General features: G+C 39.2%; 1 protein-coding gene across 3 annotated transcripts in view; it reads left to right on the forward strand.

The window, feature by feature from the left end:
• Positions 1 to 16,018: 16,018 nt before the first annotated feature.
• The window catches only part of ETV1 (ETS variant transcription factor 1), a 66,577-nt gene continuing 62,940 nt past the window's right edge, over positions 16,019 to 19,655 (forward strand). For 2 of the 3 annotated variants that reach the window (XM_069774223.1, XM_069774243.1), the window contains exons 1-4: positions 16,019 to 16,177; positions 16,741 to 16,874; positions 17,658 to 17,745; positions 19,512 to 19,559. In XM_069774223.1, the coding sequence (XP_069630324.1) occupies positions 16,830 to 16,874; positions 17,658 to 17,745; positions 19,512 to 19,559 (181 nt within the window). In that variant the 5' untranslated portion in view covers positions 16,019 to 16,177; positions 16,741 to 16,829. Of the gene's footprint in view, positions 16,178 to 16,395; positions 16,607 to 16,740; positions 16,875 to 17,657; positions 17,746 to 19,511; positions 19,560 to 19,655 lie in introns of those variants that run through there. The other variant, XM_069774233.1, reaches the window with a different exon arrangement.

The following is a 19,655-nucleotide window of genomic DNA, read 5'->3' on the forward strand; positions in this document are numbered from 1 at the left end:
GGTTTATCACCTACGGAAATGAAGTACTGGCTCAAGTGAAGATTATAACTGAATGCAGTGGATGCTTGTTAAAATTATCTATTCTGCTCTATTGCAGTTTCATAGCAGAGGACAGACAGATTAAAATGTGTGCTGATTACTATACAGCTGGGACTTTTTAACAAAACGGCTGCATACTTGTGGTATGCCAAAGAGCTAAGCTATGTTCTCAGAAGCACTTAAACTGTGAATCTATGAGGATTCTTACGTGAGGGGATGAGGTCCCGGCTTCAGTCCCTCAGCACTGTGCTGGGCTGTGTTCCTTGTGTGGGTGATGTTTCTGGGAAGTATGGGAAAGTTCTGGGAGTCTCTTTGGTTTGATATGGTCAAGAGAAATACAATGCACTCTGCTGCTTTTTGTCTCTTTGTTTCTACCCACACACTTGTTCTGTTCAAATACAGTAAAAGGAAAATACACCATATTGCATAAAAACCTCACAAATACTTGAATTGCATTCTCTTTTCACTTTAAGGGATTCATTTACTCCAAATGCTAGGCAAATTGGGTGAATGGGAACATACAATTAACAGAGCTTGCCAAGTCGAACCAAGCTCAACTCTAGATACAGTCATTGCTACCACCTCATCAGTAGTGTGTGGTGTGTGTGAGCTGAGATCTAACATCAAAATTTGTTTTGACTTGAAATGTGGGAATAAGTTTTTCCTGTCATCTCCATCAACATTTTTCAAAACTTTTCACTGAAATTCTGAAATATATATGAAAGTCTTAAGCAAAATTTCTGACTGTAAACATGTCAAATACCTGTAATTTTGGCTATGCCCATTCCATCTGACTGTCTAGAGTTGATGTGATGACATTTTTTACTGCATGTGCTCTTTGTTTTGCCCATCTCCCTGGGGAAAAAAATTACATAATTCCTGTAAATCAGTCTCTTGAGGTGATATTCTACATCTCCTCCCCTCCCCCTTTCAGGAGAATGTTCTTCCTCTTCACGGTTTCAGTGAACATAAAGGCTATAGAAAATGTAAAGATTTGCCTTCTGTCTTTGGTACAAAACTAAATAATTGCATATGTCAAGAATGTACTTTCCTAGTCCCATCTCAAGACCTCTAGACCCCACTAGTATTAGTTACACTGGGCATTGCCAAGGACAGCGCTCTAATTTTCATACTAGATAAAAAAGTCCTGAGGTCATTCTGCATAATTGCCATCTCCATGGAAATTTTAGTCAGAACAAGAAAATCAATATGTCTTAGGATAGAAAATCAGACTAGTATCAATAATTAAAATTAAAATACAAACTGTTTTATCAAATTTGTACTGACAAGGTAAATCTTGGTTTAGAATTAGTGAAATGTGCTCTACTCCAAGGGTGATTCACAAAATTTGACCAATTAAAACAACAACATTCTTAGCAGGTTTTTTTTTTCTTGAAATTGGGACAATCCTTTCTGGTCATGCCAAAAGTCACAGAGCTGATGACTATGAAGTGCATTGGCCAGCTCTTGCAATTTTCCAGATCTCTTCTTTAGGGTTGCTAGATGGGGCTTATTTGATATTTAACATTTTTGATAGCTCTTCTCTTTTACTATAGTTACTACACCACTGTTTAAAAAACCCCTGCTATTAATAAATAGCATATGACACTATCATCATCAGTCTAAGTAAGCAAGCTACATTTTTTTTGTACTTGTCATTCTGATATTTACTAATTTATCTTAACAGTGATAAATAGGATGAATGTCGTTTTGTGTTCATGCTGAGGTGAGTTATGTTTAGTATGTCACTCTAAAGCTATATGTGTAGTATTTTTGTAATAATTGATTCTGGACATGTTTGTACAGATAAGAGAGGGCTTCTGAACATGTTTCTGTATACTTATATTGCACCATTAAACATTCAGAACAGCAGATGATATCCATATGGAAAGCATGACAAATATAAGAAATGCTATATTCGGACAGAAAAAATAAATTGTGTTTAGTGGTCTTGCAGAAGCACCACTACAGTTGGCAAGAATACTTTTCTTGTTGACAGTCTTTGCTCAGAAGCCTAAGCCTAAATGCTCATCAAGACTCAACTGCACTCTTGCCTTAGATGTGTTCCCCTTGGAAAAGCTGAGTGATGTTTGTCAGACAGTACTGGCAGCACAGATTTCTCTGCTATATTAAACCTAATATAAACCTGCTACTTTTTAAATGTGCAATGTGGATACTTCTTTGAGTTGCCATTCCAGCATTTTCCCAAAGTGCTCAGTTCCCTACAAGATGATGTGTTTTCTTTGTTTGGTTGGGTTTTTTTTTTTTTCTTTTTAAGTAAATGCCAGAAGTATCTGGTCTCTCTTAGCTCTGATCAGGGAGGTGCTTGTACTTTCAGGAGAAAACTCTGAATTTAAGCTCTGATAAGGGCTTCCTGAGTGAGCTTGCAAAATTTCATAGGCTGCACAACCCTGTAAGCTACATTTAACTGACTGCCTCACATGCAATAAAAGACCTATTGCTAAAAAGAGCCACAGAAAAAATGAGAAATATTTAGAAGTTATAGTAAATTAATAGTCTTGATTTACTATGCTGTTTCAGCAAAGTGGCATGGAAAGACTTTCGAAGAGCCTAAGCTAGTTTATGCAGAAACTACTTCTGTATCATCAAGTGCTTTCTGGAGAATCAAAAGCCACTAGGAATCAACCATTAGCTGGAAAATGGTGAAATCACATCTCTTTTCTAAAGCTGTTGAAGGAATTTTACAAACACTGGCTCAGTCTTTTGTGACCCGAGATCAAGTCCTTTCTTCAGCTCTGAAAAAATCAGTACAGTCTACAGTTGCTCTTTCTAGTAAGGAGGAGAGCTAAAACAATTACAGAAGCACTAGTTAAATCATCCTTCATTACTGTTCAATATACTGGAAATTAGGCCAGCATCCCTCTTTGTATCTGCTGGTCATTCTGGATTAAAACTATGTGAATAATTGACTTTTTTGGGGGCAGCTCCAACAACTTGAAAGGTGAATTCGTTTCAGAACAGCTAAAATATTTTTTAAAATTCAGTCATCAAAAATGTCTATACATTTATAAACTTAAAACCTATAATTTTAGGGTAATTTGAAATATTTATATTTACTATTTTCAAACACTTTTAAAAAGTGTCAAGGACTTTTCTAAAAGAAACCTGGTATTTTTTTAAGTGTCAAAACAAAAATGTTTTGATTTCTTCAGACTTGGGTGGTGGGCTTTTTTGTTTGGTTGTTTTTTTTTTAATGGGATGAAATCAGGAATACATGAAAAACAAATTAGTGATACATTTTGGTATACCTGAAACTGGACTTCTCAGCTGAAAAAAAAAAAAAAAAAAAGCCTCACCTAATAAATTTAACTGGGAACCTGTGTAGCAAAATACTTCTGGTGAAACTAGAAAAACTTAATGTGGAAAGCACCAGAATGTCTGCTATATCCACCACCTTTAAAAGTGGTGCTGCAGCTCAATCATCCATTCAGCATTTTCCATTGGTTTACTTATTATAAAATATGCGGCAGCACACAGGAGATGTACAACTTTGTGAGGAATTATTTAAAAACAACAACAAGTATATCTGCTTAATGGCTGTGGAATAGTTTTAAAGTCATGGTGGTAACTATAAGAATTTCACAGATTAATTACTATTAGAGGAGACAGAGGATCAAATTTAGAGCCCATGGACTGAGTAGCTTTAATCCCCACCCAGTTCTCCACAGTATACAATATACAATGATACAGAGAACAAATTGAACTAATAAAAAACTGGACTAAAGCGGTAACAGAAGAAGTGATATGTACGAGCCAAGGTCTCAAATATATTTCAAGTTCGTGCTGAGGAGCTGCTCCACACCCAACAGATAAGACAATTCAGGATTAAAGATGTCAAACAGTCCTGGTTAAACTATTAAAGCAAATGAGATAGTGACACATTTCTCAATGTTTAGCATCATGCTTAGATAATCTACCCAATTTTTTCAGTAAGTGGTAAAATTGAGGGCCAAGTAAATGGTCTGCAGACAATTCACAGCAGCTTCTAACAGGTTCTGATCATAGAGGTGTCCACAGTAAGAAGCCAAGCACTCTTCTTTCCGTGATCTATTACAGAAGCAAAAGGCTGGAGATAAGGAGAATAGATCTGGAAAAACTAGCCAGCACCACCAAAATAAAGCTTGGGGAAATTTGCAACATTTATTAACAAAACATCTTTAAACATCTGGGAAGTTCTCTTCTTTCTCTGAACTTCCAAATGTTTTTTTTTAATATTAAAAAAGGAAGAAAATAAAAGGAAGCCATATTGATTTCTCAACTTGCCATATCTTATTTTCATTTTTTTCTTATTTCCTCTGGATGAGGAAATAAGACTCTATGTGCATAATCCTAATAAAGGAACAGTGGAAGCAGAATGCCTTGGCAAACCTATAAGTCTTTGGCTTCTATGCACTGGTACAAGACAGAATGAAGAAGGGGAGGATTTCTAGTCCCATTTTTAAATGCAGGATGATCTTCTAGGATCCTGATATAGACCTTTTAAGTAATAGTTTTATTTATAAATGCCTTTTTTGAAATTCATTTTTAATTCTCTGATTTCTTTGGGGAAGCAAAGTTTCAGTTGTCTTCAAGCTGAGTCAGAAATCATAGTTCAGAAAGCAAATCTTAGCAAAGTTCCCTACCAAAGAAACTATATGCATAGAATGATTACTCCTACAGACCAAGAGATTCTCTCATGATCCTCTTTAGACTGTGAGAGGAAATGTGTTTTTAACCAGCTCATGCAAAGGGCTTTAAGTATAGACAAATCTTTCTATATTCATGACAGTGAAAATGAGCACAAACACATGGAGGTCTCAAGTGCCTAGGAGATATCAAGTAGGTGAACAGAAAACATTTGATTTGTGTATGTGTAAAAAAGTCTGTGTAGTGGAAGTTTCTTTAAAGAGGATACTAAGCTGGTGCTTACTTAGCAATATATGGCTTGAGAATAGTTACTCTTTGGATGATGAAGGAATTTTTGACTTACTCAAATGCAGACTTGTGGCAGAGAGTGGATTCATCTTGCTTTTGATCAAGGTAAGAGAAGATGCTGTGATCAGACTAAATGACATAAGTGATAAATATGAAATTTGAATGACCTCATAACGAATCATGATGACCCTTACTAATTTTTTGCGACAGGTTTGTGGGATTGTGGGGGGAAAAAAGAGGGGGAGGGGCCATTTTCCCCTGCTTTTGTAACAAACATTTATCTGACATAGGTTGTCTTTAAGAGGTGACACCTATTTCAGAGAAATAATTTCTAATGTTGCTTTCTTTAATTTTTCAAGCTCTCAGCTTCAAGGCTTAGTTTACTCTCTTTCTACTTCTGCTGGTCTGGATTAAATATTTAACTCTGGAATATGCATATGTACTTTATGGCCATCCATATTTTTACTGTGTGATTCAGCCAAAATATCTAGATATTTTGTCATTTTACCATTGTAATGTGTTCATGGCTCTTTGAACTGATTTGACTTTATGTATATAACTGTGGCATCCTTGTTGTCAATAGTTTGAGCTGAGTTGCATTATTCATGGCTCTAACAATTTATTCATTGCTTAAGCTTTTGAGCATTGTCCAAGAAAGTCCAAACAAACTGACCAGTATCTGTCAAGTACACCATTTTTACTATCCTAAGGGTAGAATTGGGAATGGAATATTTAGGTTTTTAATAATTTTAGGTGTGTCAGTGTGTATAGGCGTTTCTCTCTGTGTATTCCTGCTCCTTTGTATCTATGTCATCCGAGGAACTTGTACCAAAGATGGCATCTTTATGATGACATGAACCTCCCTGGGAGGCAAGAATAATTTTCATCCTGTATCTTTTAGTTTTTGAAATTAATATTTTGACACCCTGTGAAGAGAACATGACAGTAAAGAATGGCATCCAGCCCAGAGAATGAGGCAACAAAATCATTATATCAACTTAGAAGACTGAAAGTTCTCCTTGGAAGGTTTTTCTTTGACTCGTAGTCCAGTGCTAGCCCTCAAACACTTGGTACGTGTTTTTGCCATGAATTACGTTTACAAAATGTAATTTAGTAATCAGAGTTGATAACACAATTCAACGTTAAGAGAAAGCAAGCAAGAAAGTTCCATAATTCAGGTATGTTTTCCTTTGTATCTTTCCTGTGCAGAAAAAAAATAAAAACCACGATTCAGGGGACTGTGCTTAGTAAATTTGAGCTTTCCTTTGTAAATTGTGAATAGAAGCCAGCTTCCTTCCTTAGGCCATCATCGAAAGCATAGTGGTGATAATAGAAAGAGTCAACAGAGTTTGTAACAAGAACATCCTGAATAAAGTACCAGATTTCAGAGATTGTAACCTTAGATATAAGAAGTCTTGCATTCTTATGGTTTTCCTGAGGCAAATCTACAATCTGAGGACTTTTATGTTGTTCTGTGCTTCTGTTCTTATTTGCACTGCATTCTAACTGAATGAGAAGATTTTTTTTTTAAATTATTATTTCTTTTTTTTTTAAATATAGCCTGTCCCTGTTCACAATGGGATTCCAACATTTCCTGTTAGAATGTGATTTACCAGGAATTTAATTAATCTCCAGTTCAAACTGTACTGCAGGCCTCTAAAATTAAAAAGAAAAATAAACATAGCAATTAACATTGAAAGAGAGCTAAACTTAGCACTTGAAACTAAAATTACAATAAATAAAGATGAACCCAAACCAAAATTGAAAATATGAATGCCAGTGAAGCTATTATGTTCAAAAGCCAAATACGATTACTGTATTTTAAATCTTAGGTTAAGAAATAAAATGGATCATTATATGAATGGCATAATGTAATTACATAATCTGAGTCCTATCAAACATAAACTGTACCTTTCATATTGCTGTTTTTCTTAGAGATGTTTATTTCTTCTCCTTCCCTCTTTCTCAACCAAGATGTGATTTCGAAACACAAGCAAATAAATGTCAAATCCTACTGCCTCTGTTCTGCCATTCCATTTCTGAAATTCTGCCAAACTGAAAATTTCCATTCAGTCTGACTGGCATTTGTTGAACTGATTTTTTTTTCTTATTATTTTTTTATTTTAACACTCTTTTTCAAAAGTAGTGGAAACTTTGTGCAACCCTTGCTGTGTCTATGCATGACATTTAAGGAGCAGCTGCTTCTGTGGATCTTTTTCACAATAGTACATTTTTTCCTGCAGATGCTCTGAAAACCCCTCAAAAAAAACTTCAGTTACTTGTAAGTCTTGGTCTATGGTGTTTCCAAACGTGTGTGTAGAGCAGGTACCACCTGATTTAACACCACGCAAACCTAAGAAATACAGAGACCAAATCAAAAGCTACAGTAAAGAGTAAATAACATCAGTGGAAGATTTGTTAAAATCTCTACTCCCTCTTCCTCCTTTAAAACAAAACAGGAGGTTGTACAGACTTTGGCTTCAAAATCTCTGCTCTACTACTCAGTTATACTTTTTTTATTATAAAAATGAATAGGAAGAATAACATGCACAAGCAAATAGACGGACCAGAATGGCTTATGAAGAATTCCTTATGTAAAAAAGCCTTTTCACATTTACAGTAGAGTAATTTCTCCAACCTGCAATGTGTTAGAAAGAAATGTAAGACCATGAAATGTCAGTATGCTACAAGAATCCTCTCTCTTTGTAGACAGTACACATGCTGTTTGCTTATTAAGGCAGCAGACAGTTCTCAGAAGATGTACTATTTTAGTTATAGAACCAATTTTTTTAATATACAATAACAGAAAGTCAGTGGTGAATTCTTCTATGGTTGTGCAGATCTGAAAAGCCTAAAACTGTGTGGATCGAGAGCAAGATGCTCTTTTCTGGGCAGCATCCATTAAGCTGCAGTCATCTCATCTTTTTTACTTCCCTATGGTGAAGCCGTAGCCGTAACAGCAGCACTAGCAGGTGGGCTAGACCATATTTGCCCCATTTGGCCCTTGTCGCATATAAAAGGGCTTCAATTCCACCTCCTGCTTTCAGTTCCTTTTTGTTTGTTTGTTTGTTTGTTTGTTTCTTTGAATGCAGGAGATTTTAAAATATAATTTATTCTTCAAAGCAGACAAAAAATCTTTATGACAAAATAAAATCCAATATGAACCAGTAACTTAAAGAAAAGAAAGCCTTATTAAAACATGATACTTTAAAAAATGAAATTCCTAACATTCAAAGATTGCATGTTCTTCCCTTCTCCCCTCTTTTTCAAATACTGAAAACTAATGAATTGCAAAGTTGTGAATGATGGTAACCTTGTGCACTCCATGTGGAAGAAGCCTCTAAAATCAGAGCTGAGTTTGGTGACCCAATATAGCTAGGTCAGAGAAGCAATGAAGTCCTTGAATATGACTGAAATCCTCCCAGCATGCAACATTTGTCCCTCTTATTGATCCTTGGTATACTCACAAGAGCCTAATTTTCCTTTTTCGAAAAACAGGGGTAATTATGCTTTCCTACCTTGCTAACAGATTTTGGGAGGTGCAAATGAAAGTTTTTAAGCACATTAAATTCACTGAATGAAAAGATCGCTTCCTGCTTCTAAATGTTCTGTGCCTGTTATGTTTATAATTCTAAGGGTTCAAATGTTATTGTGTTGGTATATCCTCCGTGACATTTATTATTTCTGTGAAGAATTGCACAATTCATTTGGGGGCACTCTGGCCTGTAGTTCCTGCACATCCTATTCTATCTGTACATATAATTTTAGGCTCCGTTTTTAGGTGATTTCTTCCAATGCGGAATTTCTTCCCAATGAGGAATTTTACTTGTCACATGTCTAAAATAGTTATTTAGTCCTCAATCTAAACCTTGCTAACATTAGCTTTTCCCAGTCACTGCCTACCTGCAATTTTCTTATCTCTGAGCTTCACTTTCTCTTTTGGCACCTCTGCCTGCACATGCCATGTAGTACTACCAAGGACTAGCTCCCTGTCTGTATTGCCATCCTCATCCTGGTTTCCATGCTCTCCTCAACCATCTTTCATAGAAGCACTCTGCCTTTCTGCTCTTTGCAATGTAGTTTAACCTAACTGTGATATTGTCTGCTCTAGGTAGTTTTCTAGTAGCTGTAGTAGCCATACAAGCAATAACGAAAGCCAGTGGTACCCCGTATTTGCTACTTACTTTCTGCTTTGTATGGGAAAAGTTTCCACGGAAAGTTCAGGAACCTCATACGTTGTGTTCTCTCAAATGCTGCCTTAAAACCTCTAATTTACAGTGCCTCTGTGTGGCACAGATAGAAGCCATACCTAGCTACTGCCTGTTTCGTTACCTCTGCTTCTCAAGGATACCGGTTTGGGGTGGAAGGGAGGACACATTTTTTATTCTTGTTTGATGAATGAACACCTATGCTCTCTAGGGCAGAGACTGGCATCTTTATTCAGCACCTTCACAGGCACAACAGAGCCCTGCTGCAAGGCTGGCATTCTCAGCAACTAAAAATTACAGAACATATTAAATATGGCAAAACTGAGAACATAATGTATATGATTGGATTATCCTCACAGAAGTTAGCATAGTCCTTTTCTCCTACATTAGCTACTCTGTAACAAATACATGCTTCCTACTGCCAATGGACACAAAGAATTAATTCCTCACCTGAACGCGAATGGCAACACATACCTCTCACCCTCTTGCCAGCAAAGCAGCTTCCTAATTAACTGGAGATTGGGGCAGGGTTTGTCCTGAAACAGCATTTACAACAAATATGCCCTTCAACTAATGTCATGGTTTACCTAGATCTTTCTTATTTGTTTCTGCTATTAAGACAGGTCTTCACTATTTAGAAAAGCATTATGAAATACTATGCACTGTCTTTTTTTTTTTTTCCCCTCCTTTCCATAAGTAATCTTTATCTGCTTTTCAGGGTCTTGTTGTTTTATGTGCTTGGAGCTGGGCTTAGGTTTGTCCTCTTTCTTTGACTCTAGTATTGTTTCTCTTGGAATACTCAGATGTTATATTCAGACATCTGGGTTCAAGGATGGTAGGCATGTGAAAACGGATGGTTAAGTCTTAATGGTTATAGGTGTTTATGATTTCACATGTGTATATGTAGCTCCAGATGGCAAGACTAGGATATAAAAAGGAGAGAGTTACAGATAATTAACATATTAATAGTGCAGGTAAGATAATGCCAATAATATGATGTAGTATCAATATAGCCATTGCCTGCTAATAGTAATAGTTTTGATCATTGCTGTAACTGCCAAAATCCATAAATGAACATTTGTAGAGAGAGGTCATAGTTTTTTACTAGCCCAGTTGATGCAGTTAGTAAAAAAGTGCAGATAAATTTAAGGCCCTTTTTTGGGTGCAAAAGCTTGTTTGTTTTTTTGTCATTATAGCCACTCGTTTAATAAATGGCATTGCTTTTTCCTACAGACCTCTTGCTGCTATGTTAATATCTGTGCTCAAGCTCTGAGCATGTCCAATAGTGATCTTGAGTGAGAGTCTGTAATTCTGAAAGGCGACTAACATCTTTGTGTCTTCTGGATTTCAGGCTGTCAGGAGGGCTTAAATCATGACCAAAGCCATTTAATGTGTACTGAACAACTTCTAAATGACAGATTTTCCAGCAAACTTAGTAAACACAATCTTTAAGCATTTCTCTTCCTTTTCCTTCCTTCATGTTTGTCTTAGACTGTAACTGCATCAGGAGATTTGAGGTTTTCTACAACCCCTATGAACTATAGCGGGGCAGAAATCTCTTATAAAGTATGTGAAGGATTCTGAAGTGTTTGCATGATTCGCTCTTGGTATTCATAAGGGAGGACATGCAAATGAAAGCCATCTGTGAGATTAGGGGTTGTGCACAAATTCTTTGACTAGCCTGATATCCAAATGACTTCTAGGCTACTTCGTTATCACTTAATGATGGCTGGCCATTTTGTGAGTGTAATTGCAAGGAGAGCAAGCTGGGAACTTTGCTGACCCTGCAAGAACCTATTACAATTTACATTCACATGGTTTTACTAGGTTTGTTCTTCCAGTGACTCATAGATTGCTACATTAGGTCCTGGGCTAGTATCTCTCTTATTTTATTTTGATTTGCTCAGTTGGTCAGGAAATAAGCATTGTTAAGACAGGATAGTGATGATTTATATGAGTCAATCAAACTGTCATTTAACTTTTCTCTGGTAGTTTGTGGTAGAAGACTGCTTACTGCTTTGGTTGTGATGGTGTGCAGAGCTGAGCGTTCTTTCCTGAGCAACAATTCACAGGTCTAGGTGATCCACTGCTGTTTTGTAGCAACTCTTATTGAAGTTACTATGTATGGGTAGCACAATTTTTGCCCATCACCAGTTCAGAAGGAGCTGGGTTAGGACAATCCAAGGAGCTAGATGCAGCCAGGATCTCCACAGTCAATAGTAATAGACTTTCTATTATTTTCAACAGTACTTCTCAAGTGAAGAGAGTATCATTGTCTCAGTTTGTAGGCACAAAAAACCCCCAGTGAGGTGACAGGGGTTGCCTGTGCAGGGATTACCCAGAAGACTGCTAGCAGAGCCAGAAAATACTGAGGTTACTTTGCTCCAACGTATGGGCCAGTGCTCTAAGAGAGTTGCTAGGCCTTCTCCTTTCTAAAGCTTTTATAGTCAATCCTAAGTTTGAAGTCTTAGTTATGGTGAAGGCTGAAAATACTATTAAACTAAATCTACTTTTCACCCTTCTGCAACAAAAGATTTTGGGGGGCTTTTGGTTTCTTGCTCTGTTTTTGGAATATCTTCATTTTAGTTTTCCCAGCTAGCATCATTTTACAGTACATAAATGTTTACTGAAAATTGCCTTGCATTGCATTATCAGACAAAATGCAGTTACTTATGGAGGCCTCTAGGTTTGTGTAATGCTAGTTCTAAATTACAATGATATATGCAATGTGTTATTAATCCGTACGTTAAAAACAGTCAAACTGGGATTACTTTTTTGTTTTCTTTCCTTCTTTCTTTGAAGATATTTGTTTGCATGTACTTTTAATTCCACATCTGATAGTTTAGCATATGGATGTAATCATCATGTGTTTTTTCTTCCTACTTGTACTTTCCTTTTCCTAATTTACGGTTCAGTCCTGGATGCTGCATTTGAATCAAAGGCTTTACAAAAAGCCATGCTGTTGGGCAAATATCTGCCCATTCATTTCTCTGTTGTTTTTTTTTTCTTTTTAATTTTGCTATTATATACTACTTTGTTGTATGCCAGTATCATCATGATAAAATAAGCACTGTTAACCTGCTGAAAGAGTCAGCCTCAGGAGGTTAAAATGTGGTCAAGGGTTAATTTAGTAGACAGAAATCTCATTAGGTTTTCATGGTTTTGCTGTAGTCAGTCACATACTTAGTTGTTAGTTTATTGAGTCTGCTATAGACTATGTTTTAAAAGTTGCTGCTCAACAGTTGTTTGGAATGACGGCATCCCTTTTGTTGTGTATCAGGCCCATAAATACATCCGTTTACTGGGGAAATGCCTGGAAGGAATGGTTAGGCTAAACAATTTCAGAAAAACAAGTAGGATTTTTTTTTAACTTAATGTTGTCTTGAAATTTACGTGCCTATTATATTTCAATTATGACTATCCTTTTTCTGAAGGATTTTCTTTGGTGTAAGCATAATTTTAGGAAGGTGTCCAAAAGGTTTATTTTTTCAGCATAAAGCATTTTTTAGTGTAATTCTCTGTCTTGTTATCAAATCAGTTTATATTATTTTTTTTTATTTTTTTAAATTTTCATATTGAATTTAGATTTTATCATATTGGATTATGATGGTTTATTTCTTTATTTGAAAATGTGGTTAAATTCTTCTCACATTTTCCAGGAGAAACTGGTGATCATCAAATCTTCTCTTTGCTCTGTCTGTCTGGATTGACTTCTATTTTTTTTATGTTACAGCAATTATTTGTAGCTCCATAGTGTGTCAAATCAAGCAAGAAATATGTGTCTTATTGTCCTCTTTCAGATAAGTGTGTGAAGTATATATTGCTATTATGAAATGGAAATAATATATAATTTTCAATATATAGTGAAGGTTTATAGTGTAATTGAACATATCTGTTTCTAAAAGAAAACAAATATCTTGCTTCTAAAGCAGCACTATTAGAAAACCTGAATTTTTAAAGCAATTTTTCCTAGTAAAATAAATTCAGCACATTTTTTTGGAATAGTTTCAATTTAGTAAAAACTGTTCAGTCTTTTCAACTAAAAAATAAAAGTGATTTTGAGGTTACTTTTTAGTTTTCTAAAAGAATTATTAAAAAAAAGATATTTAAGATTACTGTTTTCTGAAAATAGTAGTTAAAACATAAAAACTTTATTAAAAAAACCCAAAACAAACCCACAAAAACCCCCAAACTTGCAAGAATTTTGGACAAACACGCAAAATTACAAAATAATTACTGTGGCCACACCAGTTTACATCTAAGACAGGTATGACTGGTGATGGTCCAAGACTGCATTTCTGCACACAGACCTTGGAGTGGGTTGCCAGTAGATATATGTGGGTTGTTTTTTTTTTTCTTTTTTTTTTTTCCTGTAAGCATCTACCTCTTAATAGTTAATGAAGTTTCCCTGAGTACCACTTGGCACAGTGGATGAACAGAGATGAGGATAAAGAGGGCTTCAAAATAGCTTTACTCTTCCTTTTCTCGCCGGCATGTGTGCAAGGGCCAGCTAGGGGGAGGAGGGAAGGAAGAGGCATGTGGTGTGAGGAGTAACAGCAAGCAATACAGCATGTCTCCTGCCAGGACACCTTTAATGCACAGCTTCTCTTGGATTTACAGCCCGGCCGGGAGCGCAGGGAGCTCAGCTGTTTCAGAGTGCCGACCTCCTCCGGCTCCGTAAACCAGGGTGCCAAACCTGTGGCCACGGCCACGGCGGGGGGTGTGCTGGAAGGTGGCCACGATGCTGTGCCAGCAGCCTGTGAGGTGCAGGCTGTGGTGTAGGGAAGTGCAAGATGGGATCCAGTGGTGCAAATTTCACAGGCGGTACCTAGTACCTGATGGGTCCGAGGTCCCTTGGAAACTTCAGTTGAGGCTGGTTTAATTAGCTTGTCTGACTGACACACCAACAATTTTTTAGTGCACTGTTTAAAGATAAAACAATCCATCAATGATTTTGGTTTAGAAGAGTATGTGGTAAAGTCTAGCGCTTCAGGAGCTGTTTGATGGGTGGCTCAGACATCCACTCAGCAGCGTGGGGTGGGCAACTGGAGACATGGGGTGGGCAACTGGAGACAGTAGCTTCATCAGCTCTGCTGGTCCAGGTGTTAAAGCGGCCACGTGCTCCCCAGGAACAGATCTGTAGCCACAGCCTTCCCACAAGGCCATCATCCCTGGCTCAGCAGCTGCTCTAGTGTGGGTATGGGTATAAATAAGAAAATGATGGCCTCACTATCCAGGAATTTTCATTTACACCTGGAGATTTTGGTAGAGTTTTATTCCCCTATTATATCACAAGAGTCGCTTACAGGAGCAGCAACTCAAAGGCTTGGTCAAGAACACAATACAATTATAGGTTTACACAACATTTAGAATATCATTACTTTCTTGTAATTCCAGGTGCTCTGGGGGGTGTGTGTAGAAACAGAAGCAGCAAGAACACAGAAAACAAGCTGCTGGTGGTGGACGTTTTCCCTGACAAGGCAGTACGGGAAGAGCATAAGTGGTGGGAACATGGTGCTTCCTTCCTCCTTGGCTGGACAGGACAAGTGGCAAAGGAGTATGAATGGTGAGATCAGAAAGGAGGAGAAAGATTTAAAAAAAAAAAAAAAAAGTTGTGGCAGAAAGTAATATGCTCCAGCATAGAGTGCAGTGAAACAACTGTAATTTTCAAAACAAAGTAGTACAGAGGTAACCTGAATATTGTTAATACCACTGTAGGCAATTTATGCAAAAGCAGGTTTCTTTCGTTGCCTTTATGCCCTTAGCTATAAAGAAATGCCTTGGAAAAGGCTGAGGGCAAAGTTGGACTTGCTAGCTTGGGGCTCTGCCTGCTAATTGCTGAACTGCATCAGATCATAAAAATGTGGAACTTCGTCTCTCGCAGCAAGACAGCGTTGTGAATACCTAAATTTACCACCTGATTCCTGCGATACCTGGAATTCAGTGCTCAAAGAGAGGACAAATATAGCTGTTATGAAACCACACAATCTGCTTTGGTGCATTTTGGCAGTTCAGAAAGGGCAGAGTTTTTGGACACAGCCCTCCAACAGCCACTCTATGCGGAGAAAAGAAAGCTCACTTTCTTTGAGAAGTCCTCGGAAATCTGAGCTTGATAGGTCCTGGCACCACTGCACCAGAAAAACCCCCGAGATCCGGTGCCTGGATGCTGCCAAATTCTGTCCACAAAACCTAGAAATTATGTCATCTTAGCAGAAATAACAATTGCTTTCTATGATTCAGCTACAAAAAAAAAACCCCAGCCCCAAAGCAACCAACAACCCTGGATGCCACCAGATCTTGAGAGAGCGGCGCGAGGTCTCCGCCGGTGCGGCGCGAGCCCCTGGCCGCGCTCACCTCTGCCTCGCGCCGGGCTCCCGCCAAGTTGTGCGGGACGGCTCCGCCATCAGAAAAGGCGCGCGCCTCTGTGTGTGGGGGGGTGTGTGTGTGTGTGGGGGGTGCTCTTCGGAGCCAGGGAGGCTAAACTTTTTTTTTTTTTTTTTAAATAAACGACGTGAGGGGAGGGGGTTGCCTTGCCAGCCGGGAGGTGCAGGGGACATGGTGTGCCCGCAGCGGGATCCCGCGATCCCTGTAGCGGCACCGCCGCGCATCCCAGTTCCGATTTCCGCCCCCCCCGCCCCGCCACCCTCCCACCCCCGGCAGAGGAGCCGAGGGCAGAGCGGAGGCTCGCCCCCCGCGTCGGCAGCGGGGCCGGGGCGGGGGGCGGCGGGGCCGGGGGGCGGCGGGGCCGGGGCCGGGGCCGGGGCGGGCGGCGCGGCGATCCGGCGATCCGGCGGGGGGCGCGGGGAGCCAATGGGCGGCGGGGATCCGCCGGCGCGGCTCGGGGGCCCCTGGAGGAGGAGGAGAGGAAAAACCACGGGATTGAGCTCTGTCAGTGGCGCTCGCTGCTTCCAAGGGGGAAGTGCCGGGGAATAATTAATGTTTTTATTAAATTTGGAGGGAATTTTTTGCAGCCGACCGCCGCGCGTGGCCTTCAGGTGGGTCTTCCCCGCAACTTTGTCCGCCGCCCCGCAGGATTGCGTGGTGGTGGGCTGCAAAAGCGATCCTGGGGGAGAAGGTGGTTCGGGGGGGTGTGCGTGGAGGGTGGGGGGGTGGGGTGCGCGCGCGCGCGCGCGCGGGTGTGTGTGGTGTGTGTGTGTGTGTGCGCGCGTGTGTGCGTGGCTGCGGCTGGCGGGCGCTGCCGCCGCCGCCGCCGCCGCCGCCGCTGCCGTGAGGTGCGCGGCGAGCCCCGCCGTTCGCCATTACGAGTTGAGCACACGTTTGCGAGAGTCGGGGCTGCCACTTGCGCGGATCGCCCGGGGGATACGGCGGGGAGTGTAAATAAAACCCTGCCTCTCGCCTTGCTTTCTGCTGCTGCCTCCAAGTGCTTTTGCTCCGTGTTTTCCTGGCAGAAGCGTGTAACCCAGGTGAAGGCAGAGAAGGGAGGGTTGTTTTTATGAATGGGAGTCTTTGAGGTTAATTAGCTATGCAAATTCAAGTAGTTCATTCATGATTTTTTTTTTTTTTTTTAATCTAAAAGCCATCTTGTATTCCCCTCTAGGCTGATTGGAGTCCAGATCCCGAGGAAATCTCCAGATCAAATGCCCAGTAAATAAAACACTGAGCTAAGACTTGTGGAAGAGCTGCAGAATGGATGGATTTTATGACCAGCAAGTGCCTTACATGGTCACCAATGTGAGTGATCAGTTCGAAGTTGGTGTTTATAAACTTGACTCCGACTTATTTCTGTGGGGGAGTTTTGCAGACAGAGTATGCGCTTTGTTACTGCTGTAGGGGTGACTCTTCATCTGGGAGCTTTGCCTGCAAGATGAGCCTATCTTCTTAGTTATTTCAGTAAAGCATCATGTTCTTTTAAAGACAGTTTTGGGATGATTAAAAAATCATGCACATGATTAGCGGATGAGAGAGGCGAGAGCAGCAGCAGCTGCATTCAAAGTTTCTGGCTGTGTTTGCCTGCAACGCGCAGAAGAATGAAGTTGAGGCAAACGTTAACATTTTTTTTCTTCCTTTTTTTTTTTTCCTTTGCTTTCAGGACTTTGCAAACAATGTTATAAGTAGCACAGGGAAACAAAACAGTCTATTATAATCTCGTATCTGGGTTTTCCTGCGTAGCTTATGCAGAGGGATTTATGTGCTGTTGTGTAGGTTTGTGTACTTTAGATGCTAAAAATACATGGTTGGCATTGTGTTGCTGCTTGAACACATTATATATGTATCTGTACAAATAGATGTCTACATAGATAGCTGGAAATGTGTTGCATTTGGACACAGGAATCTTTTGGAGGATGTTAGGTGCTTAGCAGTATCTTTTGCTAGAAATTGGGGACTGCAAGATGATCATTTCCCTGTTTGAAAATGTAAAGAATTCTTGTCGGCTTTGAGTATTCTTGATTAAATGAAAAAAAAAGGAACCAACCCCCTCAGATTTCTAAAGTAACTGATCTTTCCTGTTTATAGAATCCGCGTGGGAGAAACTGTAATGAGAGACCGACAAATGTCAGGAAAAGAAAATTCATTAACAGAGACCTGGCTCATGATTCAGAAGGTGAGGGCTTGTTGTTCCCCCCTGTCCCCTCCTCCCCCCCCCCGTAACGCAGAAAAGCTTTCTGAGAGCTCTTTATTTATTTATTTTGGAGATAAATATATCAAGATCAATCCGAAAAGACAAGAAAATTGCATTTACTACTGCAAAATAAACTGGCAAAGGCAATAAACTGATAAAGCTGATACTCTTTCTGTGACTTACCCTGTTGCATTTTAGGTACTCCTGCACATGTGGCACACGGATGTCATGCACTGAGGCCAAGCCTTTGCAACATCTAACACAAGTCATGGCAGCTGGCATTTTCACCTTTGGGCCTCTTGAGATTCAGGGTTTTCCTCATTCCTCCCATCTTTTAACATCTTCTTCACTGGTGTGTGTTCACTGGTGGTACCAGGAGTGAGAATGCTGATGTGGAGACTGTTGGTTTTCACTCTAGCTTTACTGTAGAGCTAGTAGTCAGGCTGCTGGTGTCTGGTAGCCTGTTTCTATTGCTGTGTAACACTGGTCGGGTTAAAAATCCTGGGAAATTTGGTTAAGGAAGTCTAGAGTGGACAAAGTTTTGGAGGGCCAAAGATTTGTAACTTAGTCCCATCAGTTGCCACTCACATGACTGTAGCTTGAGAACTGTAGTCTAGCAATAGCTGTTAACACTTCTTTAGGTTACAAGGTCAGTATAGATGGTATGCCTATGCCCCTGTAAGTACGTAAGACATATAGGAAGGTATATAGGGGCCTATAACTTGCGGTATATAAATCTTATCAGGGTGAGGACACACTGATACACTTCAAAATCCCTACTTACTTGTTTGGAAAAGTTTATTCTAGGGTAGATTGAAAAGAAAAAACTTTCTCATTTTCAGTTAAATGATTTCCCAACATGAACATGAGGTATCAGTCCACAGGATAAATGAATAGCCTCTGTCGTTTAAGTCTATGTAAATAGTTATCTGTCAGCATTCATAAAAGAGGAAGTCTCTCTAAAAATACAGTAAATTAAAAATAAACCATTTGTCAGTTTAAATATCCTACTTAGTCTTAGTAAACAGAATTTTCATAGCTGAGTTTCTGAGCTTTGCAAGTAAGCCGAATGGTGCTCTGGTTTACAGCCATTATAAGCAATTGATTTCAGTGAATTGCAAAAAAAGATAAGCTGCTGCAAAACTCAGTCTATGGAGAAAGTAGTTTCACTTTAAAGTACAGTGAGTACAGCATAGAGGAAATAGTGATGATTCTCTTGTCATACAAAGTAAAACATAAGGGGAAGTAGAAAAGATGTCCCATTTCTGTTCGCTATTGCAGCCTCTCAGGTCCTTGCTTCAAAATTTTTATGTGATAGTTAACGACCCTACTAATAAAAATAGTCAGTCATTGCTCAGGCAGAGCTCCTGTTGAAGTCCGAGAGCGCTTTATCTGGGGCAGATATTGCAGGAGGAGGCCTGAATTGTATAAGGAGAAATAGTTCACCTGTTAGAAAGATTATAATTTTTAACTTTTCTATATATTGCCTTCTATACTACAGAGCTTGGTTAAGATGCTGGTTATTATTTCAAGAGATGATAAAATAATACAGTAAGTACTTCTTTTTTATTAATAGGTGTAGAAAAATTACCTGCAACCCGAAAATATCTACTTTGTCTGTATGTTTGACTGCCAGAATAGAATTCACATACATTGTTCTTCAGGAAAAATATATTTTTGAACACATTTTAATCTTATGAAGAGATTAAAGGTGTGAGTCTTTTATCCATGTCTTCATCTTTTTGCAGAACTCTTTCAAGATCTCAGCCAATTACAGGAGACATGGCTTGCAGAAGGTAAGGGAAAAAACTGCTTGTAAAAAGAGGAAAAACAACTCTGGAGGGGGAAGAAAAAAAAAAAAAGTCCTGAACTTGCTGTCTTAATGTTCAGCC

The sequence above is a fragment of the Haliaeetus albicilla genome, chromosome 2, assembly GCF_947461875.1.
Source record: "Haliaeetus albicilla chromosome 2, bHalAlb1.1, whole genome shotgun sequence".
NCBI lineage: Eukaryota > Metazoa > Chordata > Aves > Accipitriformes > Accipitridae > Haliaeetus > Haliaeetus albicilla.